Below are 25896 nucleotides of genomic sequence, written 5' to 3'. Positions count from 1 at the left end.
TCACTACCACCGGAAACCTCCCGGTGCCACGCGCTCCTGAGATTGTAGGGGAGTTGGTGAGGAACACGCCCCCCCCCCCCCCCCCCAACAACACACACACACACACACACACACACACACACACACACACACACACCCCTCCTCCCAGCAGGCACTCTGTTATGCAAAAATAACATTAAAATAAAATAAAATGCTGCGCTGGTACACGCACACACATACCAGGGCGCGCGCATCTATCTAAGGTCTGCGCACGTGTCACTGTACATTGCACATTGGGATTTGCAAATCTTAGTTGGACAACAGCGGATACTCTACAGAGGGAAGACAGCTGCCAAAGCAGCATCTTCCTATTTAATTGGGCGCGTGACGGCACCTGTATAACAGGTGAACATTAATAACCAGCAGCGCCTTATGATTCATATCATTAAAAATGTATGGCTTATTTGAACGGTGCCAGATTGGAACATGTTGAACTAGAGAATAGGAGACACACTGGGAAACAGATTTTTTTTTTCTTCTGATATCTAGATATCAGAGTTTTTTTCTTTTTTTTCTTTTTTTTCAGGTTGCAGGCTGAACGCTGCCCACATGGGAGATAAAATGAGTCACACTGCAGCAACTTCCAACCGGAGAGTAAAGATGAGAGCAGTGTCAGTTCAAGCACAGCACGTCCAAAACAGCCTCTTTCTAGATTGCACTCAACCTGGAGGATATCAGAAGTATTTTTTTTTCTTCTCTTGAAGTAATACACAATCAAATCTATATATAAAAAAAATATACATATATATATATATATATATATATATATATATATATATATATATATATATATATATATATATATATATATATATAAATAACTTACCTCAGTTAAAGTTCCCTGGGTGGCCATGGCTGCGGCACTTTGCTGTAGAAATATTTCTTTGAGCTCGCTGTCTTTTACCAATAGGAAAACTGTCAAAGTGCAAAATCTGTGCCATGCTTGTCTTGCAGCACAGACGCTGTCGTCCCTCTTCTCTAAAGTCGCTTCCCTTACAGACCGGGCTCTCCCATCAACCGTAGGCTTTTTATAGAGATCCCGTAGTAACTAGTGGAGGGAACCGGGGAGGGAGGGAGGAGGGAGGGAGAGAGGGAGGGAGAGGGAGAGCTCATTCAAAGATTCACCTACACATGTACGTGCGTATCCCACGTCACTGAACGGAGTGCAGCTATTTATAAAGGAGGGGGGGGAAGTATAGCCTGAATCATTGTGCGGAGCCTTTAAAAAAGGGAGAATGAGTGCGTTTGCTGTGTGCGCGCGTACTTTACGCCAAGATATTGTCAGATGTTACAGCAGGAGAGAAATTAGGAGTCTCGGAGGTACGAAAATCTATTTCCATGTATGCATATTCCCTTAATAACAAATCCATTATATAATTGTATCATGGAGAGACTAGAGGAAAAAAAACACACAGGGGAAGTATTTCACTTTCTCATAGTCTATTTTTGCCGAGATGACTCGCAAAACACGCTGCGATTGCTTCTGTCAGAGGATTTAGTTTGGTAAAAATATAATATTCCGCGTACTCATGGTTTACTTTGACGTATTGAAAGCGGAACCTCATCATCCCCAACGGTCTCCCGTGCGTCCCTCCAATTTGTCTTACAGAATGAAGAAAAAGTGCACGTAAGATTCACATTGAAAAGCAAATTCGTCCCCCAAAAATTGCGCACCAGTTGATTACTGGCTTGAGCAAATCGTGATGTTGAGACGAGGCGATGAATCACTGCAGCTGCTCGCTTAAAATGACTGAAAGTGTTTGGTGCAGAGCACTGACTTTTTTTTTTCTTTCATTTATGTAAATGACATTTCAAGGGAAATTAATGTTCAAATGTTTTAATTCCGAAGCCTTTTTTTTTTTTCACGGACACCTTTAGAGAGATGTGACAAGAGTCGTGCATAAGTGCATCCCGACTTTATATTCAACTCACATATTCTGGGAGATTTGGGGGAGACCCTCGTGCGTAAAGAAGCGTGTCAGACGTGCGTAGGCGTGCGCAGTAAGAGACTCCTGGAAGTTAGACGCATTTTTGACACAGCACTCCAATGTTCACTTGGTTTTGGGCTTTTTTTTTTTCTGTGTGTGTATGTTTTTTTTTTCCAGTTAGTTGAGAAAGCCCAGAATCACGTCACAGAAGAAGTTGAGAGAAAACTTATGCCCGTGCACGCCTCCATGCAGTCACTGCACGATACACCAGGTGTGGATTATGACCTGACTCCTGCACAACCCACCCACACCTTTGCCTCCACACGCCCCCTCAACCAATACGTTATGAATTACAGATGATGTCCCTCTAACAAAGTGTGACTTTCAAAAGAAGCGCATTTTGTTGTAGTTGACCTTTAAGTAAAAGTAGATTCTATGAATTCGAGGGAGGTTTTAATCCCTGCTTCTCCTTGAAAACGTTACACCTCGAGATTTTTCTGGTAAATGTCACAGGTGAAAGTGCATACCCGAGGCAACAGGTGTAGAGTATGTTCCGATGTTTAGTTTTTAATAGCCCTGAAACCTCCTTTCACTGTTTGACTCTGAACCGACTCCTGATGTAACTCAACAGCAAAATGATTCTCTGTAATCATGTTGAGCTGTTTGAGGTCATTCACCTTCATCACCACTCCTGTTCGTCTCTCTCTGTCTCTTTGAAGTTTAAATAATACTGGTTACTGTTATTGGGCCCTAACCTTCACCTGAGAGCCTTTCAGTACTCCATGGCCATGTAATCCAATTTTCAGCCCGGAGATTGATTTTTAATCTCAAGAACATATATCTGTGCTGAACTCATTACTCAAGGTTCAATTACTTTGCTTTACTTGAGGACTCCAGCCATTTCTCACCGGGTGTCATTATGGGTGTCAAGTTCCTTGACCAGGTTGTAATGGATGGCCAAAGAAAAACAAAGAAGAGTATGACACAATGGGAAGGATGCAGGTCTGCAGAGTCAAATATGAGAGCCTTCCTACCCGTAGCTGAATTCAGAGTTTTCTGGTTTCAGTCTACCCACTTACAGATTTTCTTGTTAAATCAAGACACCCTTTTTCATAATGAAACCTGATGATCTGGTCGCCAAAAAGCCTACGAAGTACTGTTTCAAGATATATCCTTTTCTTTGGTAGCGTTTGAACAAACTGTCTGGCTGTGAACAATTCATTTAAAATGTTATATCTCAAGACGTCTTGATTGTGTAGTTTTGAGAAATCTCACCTCACAGATACAAAGTCCCTGATTGGAGTTGGTAAGACTTGCATGTATGTGGGGTTTGCATGTTCTCACTGTACATGTGTGGGTTTTCTCCAGGTGCTTTGATTTCCTCCTACAGTTTATTGTGTGACTCTAAATGGTGGATGGATGGATGGATGGATGGATGAATGGATGGATGGATGGATGGATGGATGGATGGATGGATGGATGGATGGATGGATGGATGGATGGATGGATGGATGGATGGATGGATGGATGGATGGATGGATGGATGGATTCTTTTTGATGATTGAATGATGATACCCTTTGTCTAATGTATCAACTTTCCACATCTGACTTTAGGAACTGCAATAATCTCCTGATCTGTGCACCCCGCTGAGATGTAAGGATTATCACAGCATATAGTGACACAAATCGATGGCACGCCATAAGAAACCAGGGTAATATTACTCCCATAGAGGCAAAAGCAAGATACCCTCTGTGATTACATTTTGGCCATGGCTCTTTTTTTCCCCCCTCACAGTTTTAGAGTTACCATGGCTCAGACATTACTACTGAGTATCAAACTATCAGCCTTTGGCCTCAAAACTGTAGAGTCTCCTCTAACAGCAGCCAACCAGCTGTCTAAATGTGCTGACGTGTGGTTGAGGCTAAGTATTGGACAAGTGTGTGAACACAAGTGTACATTTCCTCTTATTACACCCCACATGAATATGCAAGCAGTGGGAGGGGGAGCGGGGAGGATGAATGATGGAAACAGTGTGAATGGAGTAGCTCCTCACTTACTCCTTCTTTAATCTTGCCCTCCTTTTTGTTTTGCTGCCCAGCGTGCCAGAAAAACAAGCCGCTAAGTGTGACGTTGTCCTTTGTGTCTTTGCAGTAATTTCATCCGTATTATTTTGCATTGTGCACTGGAGGATGTATTCAGTTTCTCAATGTTGGCCTTTCACTTTTCATCCTGACACCAAGCGATCAAGCCTCAGGCGGTCCCACTTCAACCCACAATCAGCATTCAACTTGCTCGTATCTTCAAACTTGATCATGAGTCGTTACGCAGATCATTTCCTGTTCAAATCTCTTATCTGTTTGTCATGCCCAGTTGTCGGCTGTCTTTCTATCTCCTCATCTGTATTCCAAACAGAGAATGCAGTCAGATAAGAGAGAAAGAAAGAAAAAAAAATACTCATCCCTCCCTTACTCTCCCCTCTCTCCTCACAACCGCCTACCTTGCCTTCCCACCTCCCCTTCTCCCATTCTGACTCATACTGAAATCCCAGTGAGCCCCCACGCCTCCCCACCTCCTCCCCACCTCCTCCCCACCCCATCAACCCTCGTTCTCATTTGTGTTTTCTCTCCCTTTGATTGCCAAGCTGGTTCGAATGCAATGAGCAGGGCAATAGAGAATGAGCAAATGAAAACGATAGAGAAGGAGTGGAGGGATGGAGACAGGGAGGATGAGGAGGAGGAGGAGGAGGAGGAGGAGGAGGAAGAAGAAGAAGACTGTGCTGCCAAACGTGCCTATAATGAGGATTCTGTCAAAGAGAGTCTGGTGGGGAGAAATGTGTGTGTGTGTGTGCGTGCGTGCGTGCGTGCGTGCGTGCGTGCGTGCGTGCGTGCGTGCGTGTGTGTGTGTGCAGGGGTGGTTACTGGGTAGTGGGTGGGTGCTGGTGGGGGTGTGCGTATGTGTGTGTCAGAGTGAGACGGAGCTTTGAAAAGTGTGGGTGTTTATTAGAGAAACCCCTCTCGCCCTCACATCATTCCCTCCACCGTCTCTGTGCTCTTCTTGCCTCCAAGATTTGTGAGTTCGTAAACTCACACTCACACACAGCGGCAACTCCACCCACCCACACACACGCACACACACACACACACACACACACACACACACACACACACACACACACACACACACACACACACACACACACACACACACACACACACACACACACTGGACCACACTGTATTTGGTTTTAGACCTTTGGACTGAAGACATTTTGACAAAGCGATGACATTTCGGCTCGTCCACTTTTTGTCACTTTGCTTTCAAGAGCAGTTTGGGGATTGAGATTTGGTTTTAGAATTAAAATGTGATGGACTGCCATGCCTTTGTCCAGTGCCACTTGGCATGAAGCGCGTACAGAAGATTGATGGATGGATAGAAAAAGGTGTATGTATGGATGGATCAGAGTTAGGTTATAGCTGGGGTTAGGTTATGTTGCGTGTGGACCAGGAAAGGGACCAGGAAGTGAAGGAATGTGGGTTTACCTGCTCTTAATGTTGCCTGATGGTGAAAGAAACATCCATGTAATGTAACATGTATTTCATTAGTGACATGTGTTCTCTGGTTGCAGAAGTCAATTACATTCGGCTTCCCTGAAGTTGACCAACCAAGAGCTGGCATGACAAGATTACTCTCATGATTTCATTACGTTCACAGAGCAGCTGCAGTCAGAGCGTGCCCAGAAATGATCCTTTTACAAAGTCATATGGCGTCTCTTCTCATCTGCTGTAACCCTAACAGTGAGTCACACAAAACTTCACAACATTATGCCAAAGTCATATGCTGAATGTAATTAATGAGCGACACCAGCTGTGTGTGTGCATGTGCGTGTGCGTGTGCGTGCGTGGGCCATCGTCTGCGCATGTGTTGAGGGAGGAGGGGTGTCTGTGTTAGAGTAAGAGAGTGCATCTGTTTGCACAAGTTTAGCAAGGAGATGATTGCTTTTTCTTTTGTGGGTATGATCATCAGGAATATTATAATTTTGCCCATTTGCTCGCGTGACTTGATTTATGTTTCAAGCTATGCCCTTGCACACTGATGCACATAGTCTCGATGAAATGGACAAATGGCTGAGGATGAAGCATAAAAAGTACCATTCATTTAAAAAAAAAAAAAAAAAAGCCTACAGATGGGCGAGACATGAACAAACTAGTGCTCCACAATCAATTCCAGTTAACTGTCTTTTACTGTCAAAACTGCTTTCTGGGAAGATCTGGACATATAACGAAAAACAAATTACCAAAAACACAACATTTAAAAGCCTGTGGTCTATTGTTCCCATCTGTGTAACTGGTCCCAGATGGCAGTGCCATAGTACTGGAGGCTTATCTTCAACACAAAGTTGTTTTTATTTTTTGGCTGCAGCCAAACGTTGTTAAAACACTTCAAATTTCATGGTGACCCAAGCAGGAATTTCAAAATTATGAAGTTGTGCATTTTTATTTGAAAGAAGGGGCGTAATCTCTTGGAAGTGTGTCGATTTATTCAGCGTCAGTGAACATTAAGGGCAGATATAGGGGACGGTACTTAAGAGACGCTGTTGTGTGTACTTGTGATGACTAAATACATCTGATAAACATCTTTAATAGATTTTTGATTAAATGAGTTCATGAAGCTTGTAATCTGTGTTACGTCCCAGTTTGGATTCCCTTGTTTGAGATTCTCCCTTTTCTGTTTGGCTGCTTTGTTGACACATCACTCCATGAACTCTAACTCACATTGTCTTTTCTGTCATTCCTCCCCTCTCACGCCTTCTTTTCTTTTCTCCTGAATTATGCATTATAAATCAGTTGAAATGGATCAACCGCAAACATCTGATGCCAGTAAATATGAGTCACACACGTCAATGGCCTCAGTCTGTCCTCCTCTGTATCTTTCTGTGTGTTTCTCCCGCACATGGCTCCTTTTCATTGCTGCCTCTCTCTCTACTCGAGACATGTCTCCCATTTCTGTTGTCTCACTTTCATCTCGCTGTCATCTTCATCGACTTGTATTAGTAATCTGCTTTTCAGTCCAGCACTTCCATTCTGCTCTGACCTCAACAACAATGTCCCACTCCTACTGACTGTATTCCCCCATCTGTCCTCCTCCTTCTCCACTCCAGTCATCTCTAAAAAGTCATCTCCTCCCACCTCCCTGTATCCCCGGGGGTGGGGGGGTGGGGGGAGTGGAGAGAGAGACAGAAAGAGAGAGAGAGAAAGAGAGAGGACTGGGCTGGAGAAACCCCTGGTGTCAGAAATTCACCTGCAAAAACTCCCCACTTCCCCCGCTTTTCTCATCTGTATTCATGGCCTCTCCTCCCCCTGTTCTCTCCTTCCCTCCCGCATCATGCCTCCTCACCTCTTTCTCGCTGCCTCTTCCTCTCTATCTCTTTCTCTCCCTTGCCTCCCCCTCTCTGTCCTTCTGTGTCTCTTGTCATCCTGCATTGCTCCACCTGCACTGTGTTGCAGCACTGACAATCACAACTCTGCACACACACACACACACACACACACACACACACACACACACACACACACACACACACACACACACACACACACACACACACACACACACACACACACACGCACACACACACACGCACACACACACAGGGAGACACACGCCCACTACTTCCGGCAGCCCCCCTTCCCTCGTTCACATCTCTCCACTGCAGACACGAAACATTCTACAACCCCTGGTGTGCCAGTGCTTCATCAAGAGACACTGCCGGCACTACATCAAAACACTCTTCTGCATCCACGCACGACATGGCTCATTGTTTATGCCAGGCAGAAATAATTGTAATCACAAAATGGAAAACAGAAGGAGTTAATGATCGGAAGACGAGCATGATAATAATCATAATGCAAGTGATGAGTAATAATGTTAATCTTTCTTAGCCGCAACATCACATGACCTGCTTTACAGAGAATATTTTATTAGGTATGCCATAATAAAACATTCATAGATAATAATCGTACATTTTCTGATTTTGAGTCTTAGTCCACTCTGGCTATGTCACACAAAAGTTTAGCTCTTACACCGCATGAGTTTTTTCAATACATATGTTAAAAAAGCGTACACCTAACTTAAAGAAGCAAGCAAAGAACCTTGGATGAATAATTTAGTGACATGAGGGATAAAAAGGGATGGAAAAGAGAGGCTTCACTCTGGATGAAATATCATGTGTGGTGTACTACAGGAAGGACCAGAGACTCTGGCCCTTTAATTTGGTGTTGCTAGGGAAATGAAGGTGTTTACTCTAGCATCAGCCACACAGATGATGTCTGCATGAACTCTCCATGTTCCACCTCAGATGTGCATGCAAACACACATACACATGCGCAGCCACACACAACTGTGTATCTTTGATTTAATTGGGACATTGCACCCAGCTTACATTCATTTCCTGCGGACTTACTGTAATCTTGCCTGTAACTACAGCCTGTCTCACTCTGAACTTCTGCTAACATGTCCTCACCTTCTCTCTCACACACACACACACACACACACACACACACACACACACACACACACACACACACACACACACACACACACACACACACACACACACACACACACACACACACACACACACACAGATTGGGAAGTCAGTTCATATTGGAGGAATGAGAGGGGAGAGAGGAGAGAAAACATGGTGGACCACAGTGGAATAACTTCAAACTAAAGTTTGTTACTGGGCCAACAAAAATGTTTGGACATCGTGGTTGAAAAAAAAACAGAGAACAAGTAATCAATCCTGACATCTAGTGGACAGATTAGGGAATGAAATACTATGTACAGTGTAGGAAATGTGTGTGTTGAGTGTATATTGTCAGACTCCTTAAGTCCCTTCCCCCCAGGCCCCTTATGTAGGTCAAGGCCTACGTAATAATTACATAACAGTCAGAATGCCACACATTTAAAACAAACTGTAGCACAGACTACTTATAAAATCAGCATGTAAATGAATTTCAATTAACTGTTAATCACTTCAGTATATTAATCTGGCATAATATTATGAATACGAGCTACATTATCAAACACAATTGTCAAAATGGGTGTGTAGGATTTCCTAAGCTTATGCTTCTTCTTGCTCCTTTTTGAGCATGTTGAATTTATTTTCATTACTTCGTTATTATTCATTATGTTTGAAATAAAAGCACAGATGAAAATTTTGTCAAGATGTTGACTTTGCTTGTCAATCCCCTGTCACAAACGTTCTGTCAATCTCCATAGTAGCATATATTTTCAACCAACCATACATCTCAGTTACTACTTAAACCTGTTCAGGGTTGGGGTGCTGAAACCGATCCCAGTTAACTATGGGTGAGGGCAGGATAAACCGTGAACGGGTTGCCAGTCCAACACAGGGACTGATAACCACACACACTCACATAGGGACAATCTAGGGTCACCAATTAACCTGATTTGCATGTTTTTGGAGTGTAGAAGGAAATCCACGGACACATGGGGACAACATGTAAACTCCATACAAAAATGCCTGGCAGTTGCTTGAACCCAGACCTTCTCACTGTGAGGTAAGTGCACTAACCACTGCACCACTCAGTGGCCGAGCATATAATTTAACATTTCAAAAGAAAGGACAACATAAAACATCTAATATAGTCAACAATGTTAATTCTTCATCATTTGACCAGAGGTGGAGGGGATCTTCAAGACCTTAAGCTATATTAATTGTAGTCAGTGACTGTAATTTGTAATTAATCATATAGCCTCCAAAATTACCCAAAATACTAAAGTTTCAGTGGAAGAAGAAGAAGATGATGTACCGTCCATTGACAAGCAGTTCTGTTAATGAATTTAAATCCATTTCATGATTCTATAACAATAGAAGCAGTGCACTGTTATAAAAATACTACAATCTTAAATGAAGCATCTAACATTTTTAACATCAACAGCTTCCTTTAAAGGAGGCCAATAGTTATTTTGTGATCGTAATATTTTCTTACTTTATTTTTTATTCAAATTGTTTTTCCTTAAACCAGCCCTTGATGATGACTCAAATCTTTACCAGACAGCCCCATAATGTCAACACTTGAACTTCTTCCCAAGTCACCATATAAACCATAACACAGGGCTGCAGTGCGTCAGGACTGTATGTTAAGACGACAACTGAGTGTAGCATGAGGATACAAGCATTATGTATTTTCCTATTGGAGTTATTTATTGATAAGTAGACATTTTAGAAATAAGATACGCATGGGATGTACTTATTTACCATAACCAGACACTAACAAACACAGCTAAACTACCTATAAACGCGACTCACAAAAGCGACTACATTACCCAGGATGATTTGCGCCAGTGAAATAAAGCGTGACCCTTGTGGGCCGCCGTACTGTTTGTGTTTGTTTGAGTGAGAGCCAAGATGGCGAACGAACTGGATAGAGTGCGAATCTCAGCTGCGGAACTCCGAGCTGAAGCGTCGAGTTCAGGCAACATTGACGACTTTCAGAAAGGTAACATAGAGAAGTGTCTTTCCAGGGAGAAGCATGCCCCTGAACAAGTGGGTTATCATCACCTTTGAAGTGTCACAAGTGAGCTGAAAGTGGCTCGGGGAGTTGCTAAGTTTGGAAGCAGCTAATGTTGTTAGCTCCCTCGTCGCGTCCATTCTTCAGTCCCGCGTTGTTTTTAAAACGCCCCCTTCGACCCATCGCAGCCGCTGTGCCAGTATTTCCACGAATAAATATGTCGATTATGATCGTCCGACTTCTATGACTTGTCCCGAACCCCATACTTAATTTATATCGTCAATAAAAATGTAATATTTCAATGTAATTTCCACTTTCGTTTCTGCTCAGACAGCTAGCTAACGTCACCGCTGATTGTATCAACCTGTCGCTTAAAAAGCTCCTATTTTAGGGAATTTAATTGATCAAATACTATTTTTTTCCATCTTTGGTTTGTTTGAAGCTGTTGCCAATATCATTGTAGCTACAAGTTAGGAAAAGCCAATTGTTTTCACTGTAAATTAATCCGTAGACATTTTGAGAAGGTTGGCTTGACAAACATACAACTCTTTATGGGATTTATCTTTATGTTTCGATTGTCTTACTAATCTGTGTGATTGTTTAGTCCATATTTGTGTTTGATTGTATCAATTTATTAAGCCTTCAAGTTTTGTTCTCTGCAATTTGATATTTGTCTTTATTTCTCAAAGTTTTGTGTCTGTTGTGTATTTTTCTGATTATTTTTGTGTTTGTAAGATTTTGCATTTTGTGAGACTCAGTTGTGTGTTTGGGGGGTTATGTTGTGTTTGTGTTGTCTCTGCTTGTGTCTTTCCAATAGTTGTTTTATACCAGGCTACAATTGTTTATGGTGACTTTTTCATCTCCTCACAGTTGTCATTGTGTTTGTATTGAGCTAATTTCTCTTTGTGACCATTACTTTATTCAGTATCTCAGGATAAAGATAACAATGTTGCATTTTGGGACTAAACCCAAGAGTATAAATAAAATGTTAACATGGCAGCTATCTGCAACAGACCTTTTGTTGACCATTTTACCTTCTGGGGTTTATTGAGCTTTGATAAGCTGTCCTTTAATGGTAATAATACTGTTATTGCATTGTCTAACATTGAGTTGACCCATTAAAGACAAGTAGTACTAACACCTTAGTCCCTTCAGGTGTGGTGAGCTAAAGAAATCATCAAATACAAATGGGCTGTTATTGCTGTAGGTCGACATCTTTATCACTGAAAAGTGTAACTGTTGTGTGTTGGTGCTCAGTTTTAATGTGTTAATTTCTTTCATCTCCAGAGGAACCACAGGAGCATCACACACATAAGCAACAGAGGAAGCGCGAGGGAAAACGTTCTGATCTTCAGCGGTACCACCCGGCGCCTGGCCAAGGACGAGGCCATCTCGACAGTGAGGAGGGGGATCCCGATCAAAGTGATCCTCCACATGCTGATTCATTTGAACATGATCAATCATCACAGAGTGAGAAGAAGGGTGTTTCTCAAAGTGTTCCTGAGAGACGAGGGTGCACAGACGGTGAGGGTGGGAACACTAAAAAGACAGAAGACAGAATGAGAGGTGATGGCAGAAATACCCAGAGCTGTGGAACGGGCAGCCAGCCTCAGACGAAAGCAGATACAAATGATGAAAAGAGCTTTGATGAAAAAGAGCGAGATCAACAGGAACCTGCTGGAGCTACAAAGCTCACAAAGAGAGCCCGCAAACCTGATCGGGAATTTTATCAACCTGGAAGCCGGAGAAGCACTCAGGGAAAGGAATCTAGAGGGACGAGGGAGCAAGATAAGCCTCCCCCTAAGAAGTATGAGCAAAGAAATGATCCGGAGTCTCAAAGGGGTACAGGAGAAAGAGAAGAGAACAAAAAATGTGTGCAAAGGCAAGGAGGGAATGATAAAGAAGCAACGTCTATACGAGAAAACCAAAGGTTGTCGAACAGAAAGCAAGGAAGCCCCCGTGTGGAGACAACTTCATTACCTTCTGATGCATCAGTGGAGAAAATTACAAGTAAAATCGAAAAAATTTGCATTATAGACAAGAGTAGAGACCAAGATGTTGGGGAATCAAGTAGCAGTAGAGGGGAAACAACTGACAAGGAAAAGAAAGGTCAAGGTGCTGGAACAAGAAGCGAAGAAGGAAAGGCAGAGAAGAAGCGAGAAAGAGGAAACCGCAGGAAAAAAGGAGTGGAGAAAGAGAAAAATCAGGAATCAAGAAGAGACGAAGTCAGTGGAGGAGGAAAAAGCCGTCAAGGTAAAGCTGAGGGAGAAAGAGACAAGAAAGCTTGTGAAGGTGATGGAAAAAAAGCGGACAGAGCAGGGGAGACAAACCAAAGCAAAAGAAGAGAGAGTCACAGAGAAAAACGAAAAGGAGATGACAATAACAACAGCAGGCCTGGAGATGTTGAGGAAGAAGCCAGGTCTGAAAGAAATTTGCGAAGGACCGTTGAAAAAGGTGATAAAAACCGATCTAATTCAAATGTCCCAATGACAACTTCAAAACGCTACTCTAAGTCAGACATTCGACGCTCCAGAAATCGTAATTACAGCAGCAGCTCAGCCAGCAGTGTGACCAGTCTCGATGGCCCTGGAGGAGGAAAGCATGTGGAGAGCACGAACTGGCCACGCTCAGGCCTGGGACACAATAACAAAGAGGTCACCTCAACCAGCAAAGAAGGACGAAGGAGTCATTTGCGGAGCTGGACAACCAATGAGGAATCCTCCACCGAAGACGGAAGTGAAATGAGTGACAGAGCTGATAATCGGAGGAGAAGAGTTGGGAAAGAAGAGCTGGGTAATGAAAGACAAAGGGAGGAAAGAAACGGACCAAAGGGAATCAAAGGTGGAGGCCGGGGAATCCTCAAGGTTTCTCTACAAAAACATGCAGTTTCCTCGTCACATAGTGGAGAGGCGCACAAACGCAAGCAAGGCCTGGCTCCTCGTGGCAGAGGTGGTGGGATTTTAGTGCTTCCCGCACGCACGGACATCTCTAACACACCTGAAGTAGGCCAGAGAATGCTTTTTGGTGGCTCAAGGGGAGGTGCGGCCAGTAGAAGCAGAGGTGGGAGAGGAGGGGGAGTAAGGCGACTCTGGGATCCAAATAACCCCGACCAGAAGCCCGCTCTCGCCAACACTCAATCTGCGCTGCATTCGTCTGTCCATCAGCCTGTATATCTTCAGACAGGGACTGGATATGGACAGCTTCACTTCCTGGATACTGACGATGAGGTTGCGGGCAGTCCCCCAGTCCCACAAGGAGAGCACTTTCGCTCCCAGCAGGCTGCTGCCATGGCCTTCTACAAATTCCAAAACTCTGATAACCCCTATGGCTACTCAATGCCCACAAGCAACCCACATAATCCCGGCACCACCAACAGCCAGCGCTATCCATACCCTTATCACATGGGGCCCTATCAGATGGCTAACGGTGTGTACCCGAGCCCCGGTGTGGGTCAGTTCTGTGGGAGTTACAGAGGAGCTGGCTATCCACACACAGGAGCAGGAGGTTCTTTGACACTCGAAGAGGTGGAGCAACAAGCCAGGGGTGAGCTTGGGAGGCTGCTGAGGGCTGCAGACACACAGGAGCTGCAGCTCAGTAATCTGCTGTCCAGGGACAGGGTGAGCGCTGATGGACTGGACCGCATGACCCAGCTGAGGTGAGCATGTCCAGGAGAAGTGATCTGTTAATGACCTTTTCGGAGGTTGTACGTGTTTAGATGTTTTGTTGTTATCGGTCTTTTCCTGCTTGTTTGACAGACAGTTGCCATTTAGTAGTAATAATTAACCAACTGAACAGGGGAGTTGCAATGACCCCTCTCTCTCTCTCTCTCTCTCTCTCTGGCGTTCTCTCAATAGAGCGGACCTTCTGGGGCTGTACGAGCAGGTCGTCCTGACAGACATCGAGTTCTCAGACTCTCAGAACGTGGATCAGGCTCTGTGGAAGAATGTTTTTTACCAGGTCATAGAGCGCTTCCGCCAACTGCTTAAAGACCCCAACTGTGACAACTCCCCTCATATCAGAAACATGCTGCTGACGCTGCTCGATGAGGTGAGACAGACGCCAACCTAAAGTCTGGTATTCTACTAACTTAACATCTCGCCAGTCTAAAGCAAGTTTGGTGCTACATGAATGTAAATCAGATCATTTCTACACTAAGTTTCACTTGATTATAATACATGTAACCACAAAAGCGTCTCAATTCAATCTTTCAGTATAATTAAATGGTTTAATCCAGGCAAAATGAAATGCAAGGGCATAATAAATGTTGCATGTGTGTGAGTTGTACAGACTTATTCTTGATTTATTTCAATCACAACAGAGGAGAGATATAATATTATCCCCCTTTGCGAAAAATAATTTTTTAGCAGGAGGGTCGGAAACGTACAACAGAGGGTGGATGTCTTTCTAAATCACACTCAAGCTACTGAATATCACATAAATGATTTGTATGTCCCTAATTTGTCACGTCATTAACATATTAGTCTATTAGTGACACAGGCAATACTGAATTCATAATTCTTGTCTATACTTCACCAGACTTTGAATATAACTCGTAAAGTTGAGCTTTTTTATATTGTCTTATTTTATACAGGGAGCACAATTCTTTGATGTGCTGCTTCAGAAGCTCCAGACAGTGTACCAGTTCAAGTTAGAGCATTACATGGACGGCATGGCGATCAGGGCTCGGCCTTTACGCAAAACGGTAACACACTTTTCACTCGTAATCTCATTAAAACCGACAAGTGTGAAAGCTGTGTGACGGCATGTGTTGTTTTTGTGTTTTCAAAGGTGAAGTATGCACTTATAAGCGCGCAGCGCTGTATGATTTGTCAGGGCGATATTGCACGCTACCGGGAGCAAGCCAGTGACTCTGCCAACTACGGCAAAGCTCGCAGGTAAGCTGGGATTCTGGTGTTTCAAATTCCTGTCATTTTATTTGTGAAATCATTTTTATGTGTGTTTATTTGTGGATAACTATCAATCCCTACACATCTAAATATCTGATCGTTTTAACATCCGTTCCAGAGGTGGAGTACATCCCTTAACAGTTTCACTGTTACTTTCTCATGACAACATGCTTTCTTTCTTTTTTTTTTCTCAGCTGGTATCTGAAAGCCCAACAGATTGCTCCCAAAAATGGCCGACCATACAACCAGCTGGCTCTGTTGGCAGTCTATACGGTAAGTAATGCAGTCCACACTTGGATGAATTAGAAATGACTAGACAATGCCACTTGTTTTGTATTCGAGGTTCTGTTCTTCAGTAGGTTTCACTTGAAATAGACAGATAGATGCCACACAGACAAGTCTGTTCTCAGCTCAAATATGAGTCTGTTCTCATCATAATTTAAAGAACAGTGTGAGGAAGAGCTCTTTGAACACCCAGTGTCCACATTGTACAGGATCAAAGGATAATGCCTCTTCCTGTGGCTGCAGTGTAATTTTTACATTTTAAAAGCTCGTTACATGAATCAGGGCGGACTGATTCATGTCTGCCACTTTGACTAATGATAAAGCAAAGAGTTGTAGATGATTCACCCAAATCAGCAGGAACAGTTTCTGTACTGAAAGGAGGAAACAAAGCCAGCGCACACTGAATAGCACAAGTTGTGTTGATGGCTGGAAAATCACTAAAAGTGTAAAGTAGGATTTCTGTTTAATGAATAAAAAACCTCTTGGGAGACAAAATCCTGGTCGGCTATAGAAACAGAAAAGAGACTGCGGTTTGTATAAACATACAGAAAGAAACTTCTGGAGCTGTGTGGACCGTCTGATTAATTTGATTCATATCTTGATCAGTTCATTCTCAGTTTTCATTTAAAATAAAACATTTTGCTGTCCACGCTGTACATAGTCGCCGGGGTCAGACGAAAACTGTGGAAAATGTTTTTTTTTTTTTGCTTTTTGGATATATATTTTCAGTTGTGGCACAGTTGTATTCATAATATATGTTGACGCAGCCTTGTGTGTAATACCTCTATTCTGTCGTTGTCCCAAATCCCTCGCCTACAGAAGCGCAAGTTAGACGCGGTGTATTATTACATGCGAAGCCTGGCGGCGTCCAACCCCATTCTGACCGCCAAAGAGAGCCTCATGAGTCTGTTTGAAGAAGCCAAGCGTAAGGTCAGGAACACACCCTGCCCACTAACCAATGCTCAAGATGTCTCAACTCACTTCTAACACGTGCAACTTTGAAATTAACCTTCGTGACTTGTTAACATTCAATTTGAGAGGAAGTTGGTCAGGAGTTGTATGATAGAATCTTCAAAAGTTTCCTGCAACCTGAATTTCTACAATCTGGATAATTAATCATTTTGTCTTGTGTTTTGACGGCACGCAGAGCTTGTCCTTCGTATTTATAGACTTTTGACTCGCAGGCTGAGCAGCTTGAGCGAAGGAGGAAGCAGGAGCATGAGGGAGGCTCCAAGGGTCCAGCTGTTCGAGGAAGAGGACGAGGGGAAGAGGGAGCGCGTGTGGAGATCTGGATTCGCCCCAGCGGACAAGCAGCAACCTCTTGGTCTCAGAGAGGAGGCAGCGAGTCCAGCAGAGACTCTGAGCAGGATGGAGAGCTGAGTAGTCTGAGCGCGTCTGATGTAAGCACGGTTTCTTTCAGCTTAATATCTATTCCCTTTGTGCAATTTTATTCTTCTCATACAGTTTGGCCTCTAAGTTATATATATTTTTTTAAGTTTCATTAATTCCCTTAGTGCTCCTTTTCTTTTTTCTTCTAAACATTTCCTGTCATTTATCTGTGTTCATTTCCTGTCATTTAATTATGCTCTCAGTCCTCTTTGGTTGTTTTTTTTTACCCTTTTCTTTTCCTCTGTTAATGCCTGCATTGACTCGTGCTCTATTTATGAGCTGGTATAAGTACTCTGATGCAGTCACTGAAGGTCCTTCTTTTGTTTGCTGCTATTCCATCAATAATCAGTGAGTGAGAGTCGGGAGTGGAGAGACAGAGGGGACAAGGGGACAAGGAGAGAGACACACCATGTCTACACAGAAGACACTGAATGTGCAACATGGCAGCAGCTCTGATTCGCAGTTTATAACTGAGCATGTTTTCGGGGGCACAATTGAATGTTGGTGGCAGCATTGTTGACTCACCAAGCACCCAATTCATAAATTCATTGTCTGCAACATGTGTCAGTAGACCGAGGGATTGTTGTGCTTGTACTACACCTTGGGAACGTCTGAATTGTTTCACCTGCTGATATCTTATATATTACTACATTCACTTGTTCTGTTAAATTGTTTGTGTCGCTAAAAGTCGAGGTGAACGGATGCTTTTGTTTCATTTTCCTTTTTCTCTGTCCTCTTTGCTGGCCTCAATAGCCTTTAAATCATTTCCTGTTAACCTTATAGTTGGTTTTCCCGGGAGTATCAAAATGTTGACGTCAGCTCTCAAACCTTTTCTCATTGAATAAAGAGCGAGTCCTTTTTTCCCGGGCTGCACTTGTAGGTTTGTAGCTAAATAAAAAAATGTTGCACAACGATGAGTAACACTTGTTTTTCTTTTGGCCTTCTTCTGTTTCTGCAGCTGAACAAGAGATTCATTCTGAGTTTCCTCCATGCGCATGGAAAGCTCTTTACAAAAGTGGGGTGAGTGGTGTCCTGTGCACTCCAGCTCCCCAGTTCAGGGACTGAATTGGTCTCAAATGGATGAAAATGAGATTTAAGAAGAAATGCCTCCCATGTCCGTGTCACTGGTTGATTAGCACGAACGTTTCTGCCTTACCTTCACAGCATGGAAACCTTCCCGGGAGTGGCGAGCCGCGTTCTGCAGGAGTTCAGGACGCTGCTGCAGCACGGCCCGTCTCTGCTGGGCAGCACCCACCTGCTGCAGATCATCACCATCAACATGTTCACCATACACTACGCTCACAGCAGAGGTTAGGCTGCATGCCTCTCAACACACAATTATTCTCTTAAAATAATTCCTTTATAGTATGTATCTGCAATAAGAAGATTCCTGGCATTCAAACAACTCTTTATGTAAGGTTGTTTATTTATTACTCTCTCATTTCTTCCAAACCAACAGTGATGAGCTCATAACACTTACACAAGGCGTGAAAAGATAGTTGTACTGCAGGTATTGCTTGGCTAGGAGCTGAATAATGATCCCAAAGCTTGAAAATCTCTTAAAATAGGAAAATAATCTGACGCAGTATTCACAGTATCCATAAAACAAGTGACAATAGACGCATTGGGGACATGTTTATAAAATATTGTTTCAAATGCCACATTACACTATCGTACTGAGCAGTGTATGACGAGATAAATAATACCCACTGGTAAAATGATTCCATGTTCGAGACATATTGAAGCTCTGAAATGTGAAATGTTTCATCTTTTGTCAGTTTAAAATTCCGTACTGATTTTATTTTCCTTTTTTAAAAAGCTGTATAATTTTGTCGTTTTGTCGAGCATGAAGTTGCGATCGAAACGTGCTGCGTTTGTACACAGATCATTCACTTATTCTTGTCTCTGTCAGGGGAGGAGGGGGAAGTACGAACTGTTTTACAAGAGCAAAGCACTGCCCTGGGCCTCGGCATGTTTGCTCTGCTGGTGCAGCGCTGCACAGAGCTGCTCAAAGAAACTCCTACAGGTACATCCTCTCAGGATTTATTTAAAGCTCTCCTGCTGTTATGATCAGGTGTTTCCGATTTTAGCAACTGTAAGTCACCAAACCGTTTTAGTTGACATTTCAGGTGACGTTTTTTCAGACTTCTTGTCTTGAACTTTTTTCTTCGTATGAACGCTTAGCGTATTGACCCAGTGTTTCAGTTTGATTGTGTGCTGTTGAGTGCTGTAGTTATACATCTCCTCTCTTTCAGAACAAGTCCCTGTAGCAGATGGAGAGGAGGAGGGTAAAGCGGAGGAGCTGGAGGGTATTGTGAGAGTCTCAGCCTTCCCATTGGATCTGAAAGAACTGCTGCCAAGCATCAAAGTCTGGTCTGACTGGATGCTGGGACACCCCGACCAGTGGAACCCACCTCCCTGCAGTATGGAGTGAGTGTGTTAGACAGGCCCTGACAGTTCTTATGCAAAACTGCCTGTTTATAATATGCACTCTGGTCATGGCTCAATTTGCAATCAGATCTAAAGCTACAAACACTTGCATCTAATAATGAACTTAATTATCATTAATACTCCTGTGAATTAGGAATGTAAATGGATTTGTCTTGAGAGAGAAACTAATAGAAATCTTGATCTCAATAGGATTTACTGGTAAAATGACTAGTACAATTTATATAGAGGTGAAATAAAAAAATACATCCTAAATCTTCCATAATACTGGTGGAGGTTGACTTGTGAACTCTCCCCGATGTTAACCAACAAGCTGCTTATGTCTGCCTGGTGATAAGGAAATGTACAATGTCTGTTGGGAGCATATTCCCACCAGCCAAAACAGGCCATCAGCAGGCCGAACACCGGAAAAGCAGAAAACAGTATAGGTGGTTTTCTTTAATGCTCAGCGTGGTGAATATGGCAGAATTTCTCTCCTGCTCCGGGTTCGGGGACAGAAAAATGCTGCAGGCCCTGACGAGCAGCTGAAGTCCAGACACCACTGCATGACAGGTTTTGACCTAACTTGACTGTCAGAGTGGAAACGGATGGACACACACACACACACACACACACACACACACACACACACACACACACACACACACACACACACACACACACACACACACACACACACACACACACACACACACACACACACACACTGGATTCTCTATAAATATGTGACTAATATACTGTCATCAAAACTATTAATGAAAGCAGGAATCAGACACTGTTTTTCATCTTCACTGCCTGAGCTGGCACTCTGACGCCTCCTTTTAATCAATTAAGCTCTTCCCTTAACCTCGCTCGCTGTTTCCCTCCTACCAGCTGCAGCCCTGATGTTTGGCAGTGCCTGGCGGACCTGTGTAACGTCCTGGCTGGCGTGGATCATGAGGAGCTGCCGCTGTACAAAGCCGACACAGAAGAAGTGGAGGGAGATGAGGAGCTGACGGTGCTTCAGCTGAAGGAGGACAGGCTGCTGGCAGGCTTTGTGCCTCTGCTGGCCGCTCCACAGGAGCCGTGTTACACGGACGGACACACGGACATGGTGAGTAACGTAAAAGGCTATAATGTCATTGTCCCGTGACACCCAACAACCCCAGATATACTTAAAGTAATATGGAAATGGTGATTGTTTGCCTATTTAGTGGCAGGGTTTGACATTCACCACATCCGCTGGCGGTTTTCATGCACTTTGCTCCCATCCTCTGTCCTCAGGCAATAGCAGCGGATTGCAAGCGAGTGACGGTGCTGAAGTACTTTCTGGAAGCTTTGTGTGGACAGGAAGAGCCTTTGTTGGCTTTCAAGGGAGGCAAATACGTCTCTGTGGCAACTTCTCCTCCACCTAACCACTCGGTGGACACGAGGAGCAAACAGGAGTCCCTAACAGAGCGAGAGGTGACTGTCTCTCCCACTCGTCCTCTAATAACCTTCCGTTTTCACTTAGCTCCCTCTTTTCTTTTCATCTGAGTGCCTTCCCCTTTCTTTAAAGCCTTTTCTTTCACAAAAATTATGAAAGTGCAAAGTGAAAATTTCACTGCAGACGTGCAGAAGCTTTCATGTAAGTGAAAGTCAAATGGGGGAAACTGTGTCTTCTTCCGGTCTGTTTGGCAGGGCGATGATGTCATACTGGAGGCAGAGTCATCTCTCTCTGCCTCTGAGGAAGAGGAGGACGCTGAGGAGGCGGGAGACAGCGAGAATGACATCAGGCAGCTGAAAGCACGACGCCACGCCCTCGCTAACAAACTGGCACAGCAGCAGAAGCGCGAGGATAAAATCCAGGTAAACCAGACGTTTGTACAAAACACACCAAGCAATATGCCTCTTCTAATCCGTATTTGGGGCTTTAAATATTTGAAAAGCAATGTTGGATCAAACAATATCCACCATAAGATCATTTTATCAAATTGCATTAAAGACAGAAGCATCTTTGATGCATTTAGAAATTCCGTTTGCGTTAGTGTTGCATTAGTTTAATGTGCAGATGGTGCAGGTCGTGTGTATGAAGCTGTGACCAGCTGAATTTCACATTGTTTTGCATGCGTGTGTGCGTGTGTGTGTGTTGCAGGCAGTACTGCAAACCAGCGGACAGTTGGAGCTGGAAGTGAGGCCTCTCTTCTTGGTCGCAGATACCAACGGATTCATTGATCATATAGGAGGGTTGAAGAAACTCCTTCAGTGTGGAACTTACATAATAGTTGTGCCACTTATTGGTAAGACTAAAAAGAAGATTAATGTCTTTGCTCTGTAGTAAGAATTATGGTTAATTTGTAGTATTCACAATGATAAAAAAAGACTGGAAATGTGTGTTTGTGCATGCTAACTAGTTTGTTCTCCCAGTGATTACAGAGTTGGACGGCTTGGCTAAAGGCCAGGACGGTTTCGTTGGAGGCGTCGGAGGGCGCAGCGCCGGCACTCGGGGCAACTATAATGTCAGCGCGGCTCACGTGCGCGCCGTGCAGGAGAAGGCCCGGTCGGCAGTAGCATTCTTGGAGAAAGGATTCGAAGCCCGAGAGCCGTGCCTCAGAGCCCTGACGAGCAGAGGGAATCAGCTCGAGTCCATCGCCTTCCGCAGTGAAGACACGTCAGGACAGCAGGTACGAGCTCAATAGGATTATCGTTTGACAGCCGACTTCCGCACAAAAAATAATTTTTGCTGTTGTTTTATAACATACATGTGTTTTGTTGTAATAATGCTACTTAGTAGAACCCTATTAGTAAAAAATTCTGTTTATTTCCCTTTTGAATTAAGCCTTATTCATAAGGAACATGCACTTGTGGGATGAGCACAAGAATCTTTACCAAGAAGCATTGTTTCACAGTGGAGAAAATCTACCAAACACGTATTTTCTCACCTTCTGTGTGAACTTTATTCAGCACAGATCATAATGTAGATGAATAGATGGCAGATAAAAATTGGGTAAACATTTTTATTTTATTTTTTATTGCTTAGGGCTTTTAAATGTTTGCAAATGTTTCAGAGAATTGATATTTGTTCTTTTTCAGGGTAACAATGATGACGTGATTCTGTCCTGCTGCCTTCACTACTGCAAAGACAAGGCAAAGGACTTCATGCCTCATCAGAGAAGTACGTATCGTTAACTGCAAATCGGTCTAAGGCAGTGATTCCCAACCTTTTTCTTGAGGGCTGCAAATCTTCAACCATTGTGAACTACGATGAGTAACGATGAGTTCCTTTTCTCTGAGGATAATCTCTTTGGGTTTACACGCGGTCTCGTCTGGTGCTGCTTCAGCTTACTCCGGTTTCCAACTTTCATTGGTCCATTTTTCACCACAAACGATGCATCAAAGCCCTAATTCTGTCCGTTGCTTCTATGAAGCCACATTCTATGGAACTCTGTCGGTACACTCTTTTTCTTTTTGACCGATTCATCTTTCTCTTTAGCCTGACACACTGTCATTCTCTCCTGCTGCTGACTTTGAGAGATTGAACTTGGTAGATTAATTAAATTCAGACTCAACTATTTTTAAGTCATAAAGAAATGTTATACCCTTAAAATCAAGAAGGCTTTGTGACCCCTCCCCCCGGTTGGGAATCACTGGTCTCACTCATACGTCCTTCACACCAGGAGAACACGTCGTGTAAGATTAATGTAAATAAAGTCCCCTCGAGTAGATTTCTCACCCCTCTTCTGCCCCCTCAAACACAGATGGGACAGTGAGGCTCCAGAGAGAGGTGGTCCTCCTCACAGACGACCGCAACCTGCGCGTCAAAGCTCTGACCCGCAACGTCCCCGTCAGAGACATCCCTGCTTTCCTCAGCTGGGCCAAAGTGGGCTGAACCAGACCGGGCCGGAATGGAAGGAACCCAACTGCTGAAGCCTGCTTGTCACTCAGCCAGGAGGACACACTTAAGCAGAGGAAGAAGAAGAAGAAAAAGAGGAGGAGGGGGGGGGGGGGGGGGAGAGGATGTGATAAAGAATGCAAGGAACCACTTCTAATGAAACAAAAGCAAATGTAGTGAGAGCAGAGTGGTTTCAGCGAGCTTCTCCCCCTTGTGACGGAGTGCGTGCGTGTGTGTATTTAAGATCAGCGAGCTTCCCCAGAGAGGCGGGGAGACTTAAAAAAGTCTCAGCAAGGCTGGAAGTGGAAGGGAAGCAGGAGGTAAAAGTGAGTGGATTGATTTGCGGGTTATTCTGTCCAGCCTCGAAGCTTTGAGCCTCTTTAGTGTGCACTCTGCAAGCAGAATAAAAACATGGAGGGGATGACGGAAGGAGAGAGAGAGAGAGAGAGAGAGGGGGAATGCATCTTCCAGTCATTTGATTGGCTACAGACAGCAGTGGTGAAGGTCTTGAACTGCACCTTCACCCCTCTGAGAGCCCAGACTTTGCCTTTTACAGCAGAGCAGAGAGAAAGGTAGGAGGAGAGAAAGTGCCGAGTGGTCCGTGTGAGCACAGGAAAAAGTGGCCGGTTGCAGTGAGGGTGATCAGAGGCCCTCCTGCACACTCGGCATTTTCGAGTATCACATGCAGGCACAGTGTTTCCTGCACAGCCAGGGAACACTCGATGCCTGTTCAGTATCTTGGTTCCAGTTTAATGCTAATTTATCTTCTGGTGTTGTAAGAGAATGTCAACGACAACACAAACATTTGTTGTAATTATTTTTCTTGTGTTCGGTTTTGAAGACGTTTTGTTTCCATCTTGGACGTCTCGGATAATAAGCGTCGGCAAAGTTTTTCCCCAGACATTGAATAATTAAATGTTTATCTGATGTGTGTGCAAATGCATTTGTAAATACTTAATTCGTTTCTGGTTTTCAACAATACCTTTTTTTTTTTTTTTTTGTGAAAAACTCAGTTACAGAAAATTTAACTACATTTGGGATAATTTAGTGAAAATGAAATCATATGCATCACTTAAAATGTACTAGTAAATAATATAAGAGCCCCGATGTAAGGAAATATAAAATCCCTGAGGACGACTTTGCCGAAACGTTATTATCGAGAACCACCGGTGACTTTATTTCCCGTTCGTCTTCACACTCGTAGGCTCCTTTTTAGTTTCCACGACAATGGTTCCAATTTCTCCTTTTTATCATTATTGCAAGTTTTATTCTCCAGAGTGTGATTTTTGTCTTTTATTCAGTTAATCTATTCCCAGTGATGTTGAAACACACTTGCTATATTGTAGGCTGTAAAGAAAACAAAACATTAGCAACACTTCCGCATTGTTAACGTTCAGAAATAAAGATAATGCTTTGTATTGCTCTTCTCGGAAGAGCCTGAGTTTCTGTGTGCGCGCTACGCCGTCTGGATGCTTTTAGATCCACGTAATCTAAACCTGTGTCCTCTGGTATGTTGCATCATGCACTATTCATCCGTTTGCATTTAAAATAGTATCACGAATAGAGATGGCTACCACGCTGTATTTGTCCTGTGTATTTTTAGCCGGGCTCGTACAACTTTGATCAGTTAATGGTGTTTAGTGTGATCTTCTCTTCAGACGCTTTGTTTTGTCGCTGTTGTGGTGTTCAGTGCAACCTCTCGTGTGGAGTAATTCTGCTGTTTTAGTGTTGTAGAAGAGTAATTAGCGCAACGCAAATAACATTTCCATCAACCATCAATAAAAGTATTTCGAGCCACCCGTTTGTTCATTTATCGTATAGAAATCCACAATCCACACGCACAGTCACACTTTCACCCAAATTTCATCTAACTCTGCTGCCTATGGCTGAATGCAAGTTTATTTACGAGACAGAAAAGCAAGTTGAGCAATGAGGAGGTTTAGTCACATTTACTCCTACAGGCAATTTACAGACACTTGTGAGCTTTGATTGCATGTTTTTCGACTGGAAGGAAACGAGCGTGCACGTTCCACACAGCTCAAACTAGGGACACTCTTGCAGTGAGGCGAGTGTGCAAACCACTCTACCACTGTGCAGCCTTGCAGATGTGACAGTTGAGGGGGGAAAAAATGTCCTTTTACCAGGAAAAGATGGTGGCTTTCTGCCTGCACTGTTTGGATAGGATGACAGCATTCAAATAAACACGCTGCAGACTAAAGATTGTAAGAAAATCCTCTTTGTTGGACTGTGGATATTTAACCTGTCAGAACAGGAGAAGAAACAGGCTCCACTAATCAGATTAACAATGACTGTTCTGTCCATGTGTCTCTGTGAGTCATGATATGAGTGACAGCGAGGCAACGTCTACAATCTCAGAACCCTGAAAGCAAAAATACAGTCCATCTGTCCATAATTCACTTATTTATATCAGTGCTTGTCCATTTTTCCACATGATTCCAACGTCTTTTGAAACTAAGATCTTACATACACGAGAGCTTTGTAATGACTGGAT

General features: G+C 43.5%; 1 protein-coding gene across 1 annotated transcript; it reads left to right on the top strand.

The window, feature by feature from the left end:
* The first annotated feature begins 10378 nt into the window (after positions 1 to 10378).
* Positions 10379 to 25180, top strand: smg6 (SMG6 nonsense mediated mRNA decay factor). Its single transcript, XM_080483611.1, has 19 exons — positions 10379 to 10493; positions 11793 to 14160; positions 14360 to 14552; positions 15097 to 15207; positions 15294 to 15400; positions 15607 to 15685; positions 16517 to 16627; positions 16882 to 17097; positions 18045 to 18106; positions 18251 to 18396; positions 18999 to 19112; positions 19342 to 19516; positions 20408 to 20627; positions 20798 to 20977; positions 21194 to 21361; positions 21648 to 21792; positions 21920 to 22176; positions 22586 to 22667; positions 23251 to 25180. The coding sequence occupies exons 1-19, from the start codon at positions 10403 to 10405 to the stop codon at positions 23379 to 23381; spliced, it is 4956 nt and encodes a 1651-aa protein (XP_080339737.1). The 5' UTR covers positions 10379 to 10402; the 3' UTR covers positions 23382 to 25180.
* Positions 25181 to 25896: the final 716 nt, after the last annotated feature.

This window comes from Lipophrys pholis, assembly GCF_963383615.2.
Source record: "Lipophrys pholis genome assembly, chromosome: 16".
Taxonomy (NCBI): Eukaryota; Metazoa; Chordata; class Actinopteri; order Blenniiformes; family Blenniidae; genus Lipophrys; species Lipophrys pholis.
Note: the sequence above shows the minus strand (reverse complement) of the source record. Positions and strands in the feature narration are given on the sequence as shown.

Coding starts and splice junctions, on each gene's coding strand:
- smg6 (XM_080483611.1), top strand. CDS start 10,403: ATGGCGAACGAACTGGATAGAGTGCGAATCTCAGCTGCGGAACTCCGA. Junction 14,161..14,359: donor GACCGCATGACCCAGCTGAG/GTGAGCATGTCC, acceptor TTCTCTCAATAG/AGCGGACCTTCTGGGGCTGT. Junction 22,668..23,250: donor CTTCATGCCTCATCAGAGAA/GTACGTATCGTT, acceptor CCTCAAACACAG/ATGGGACAGTGAGGCTCCAG.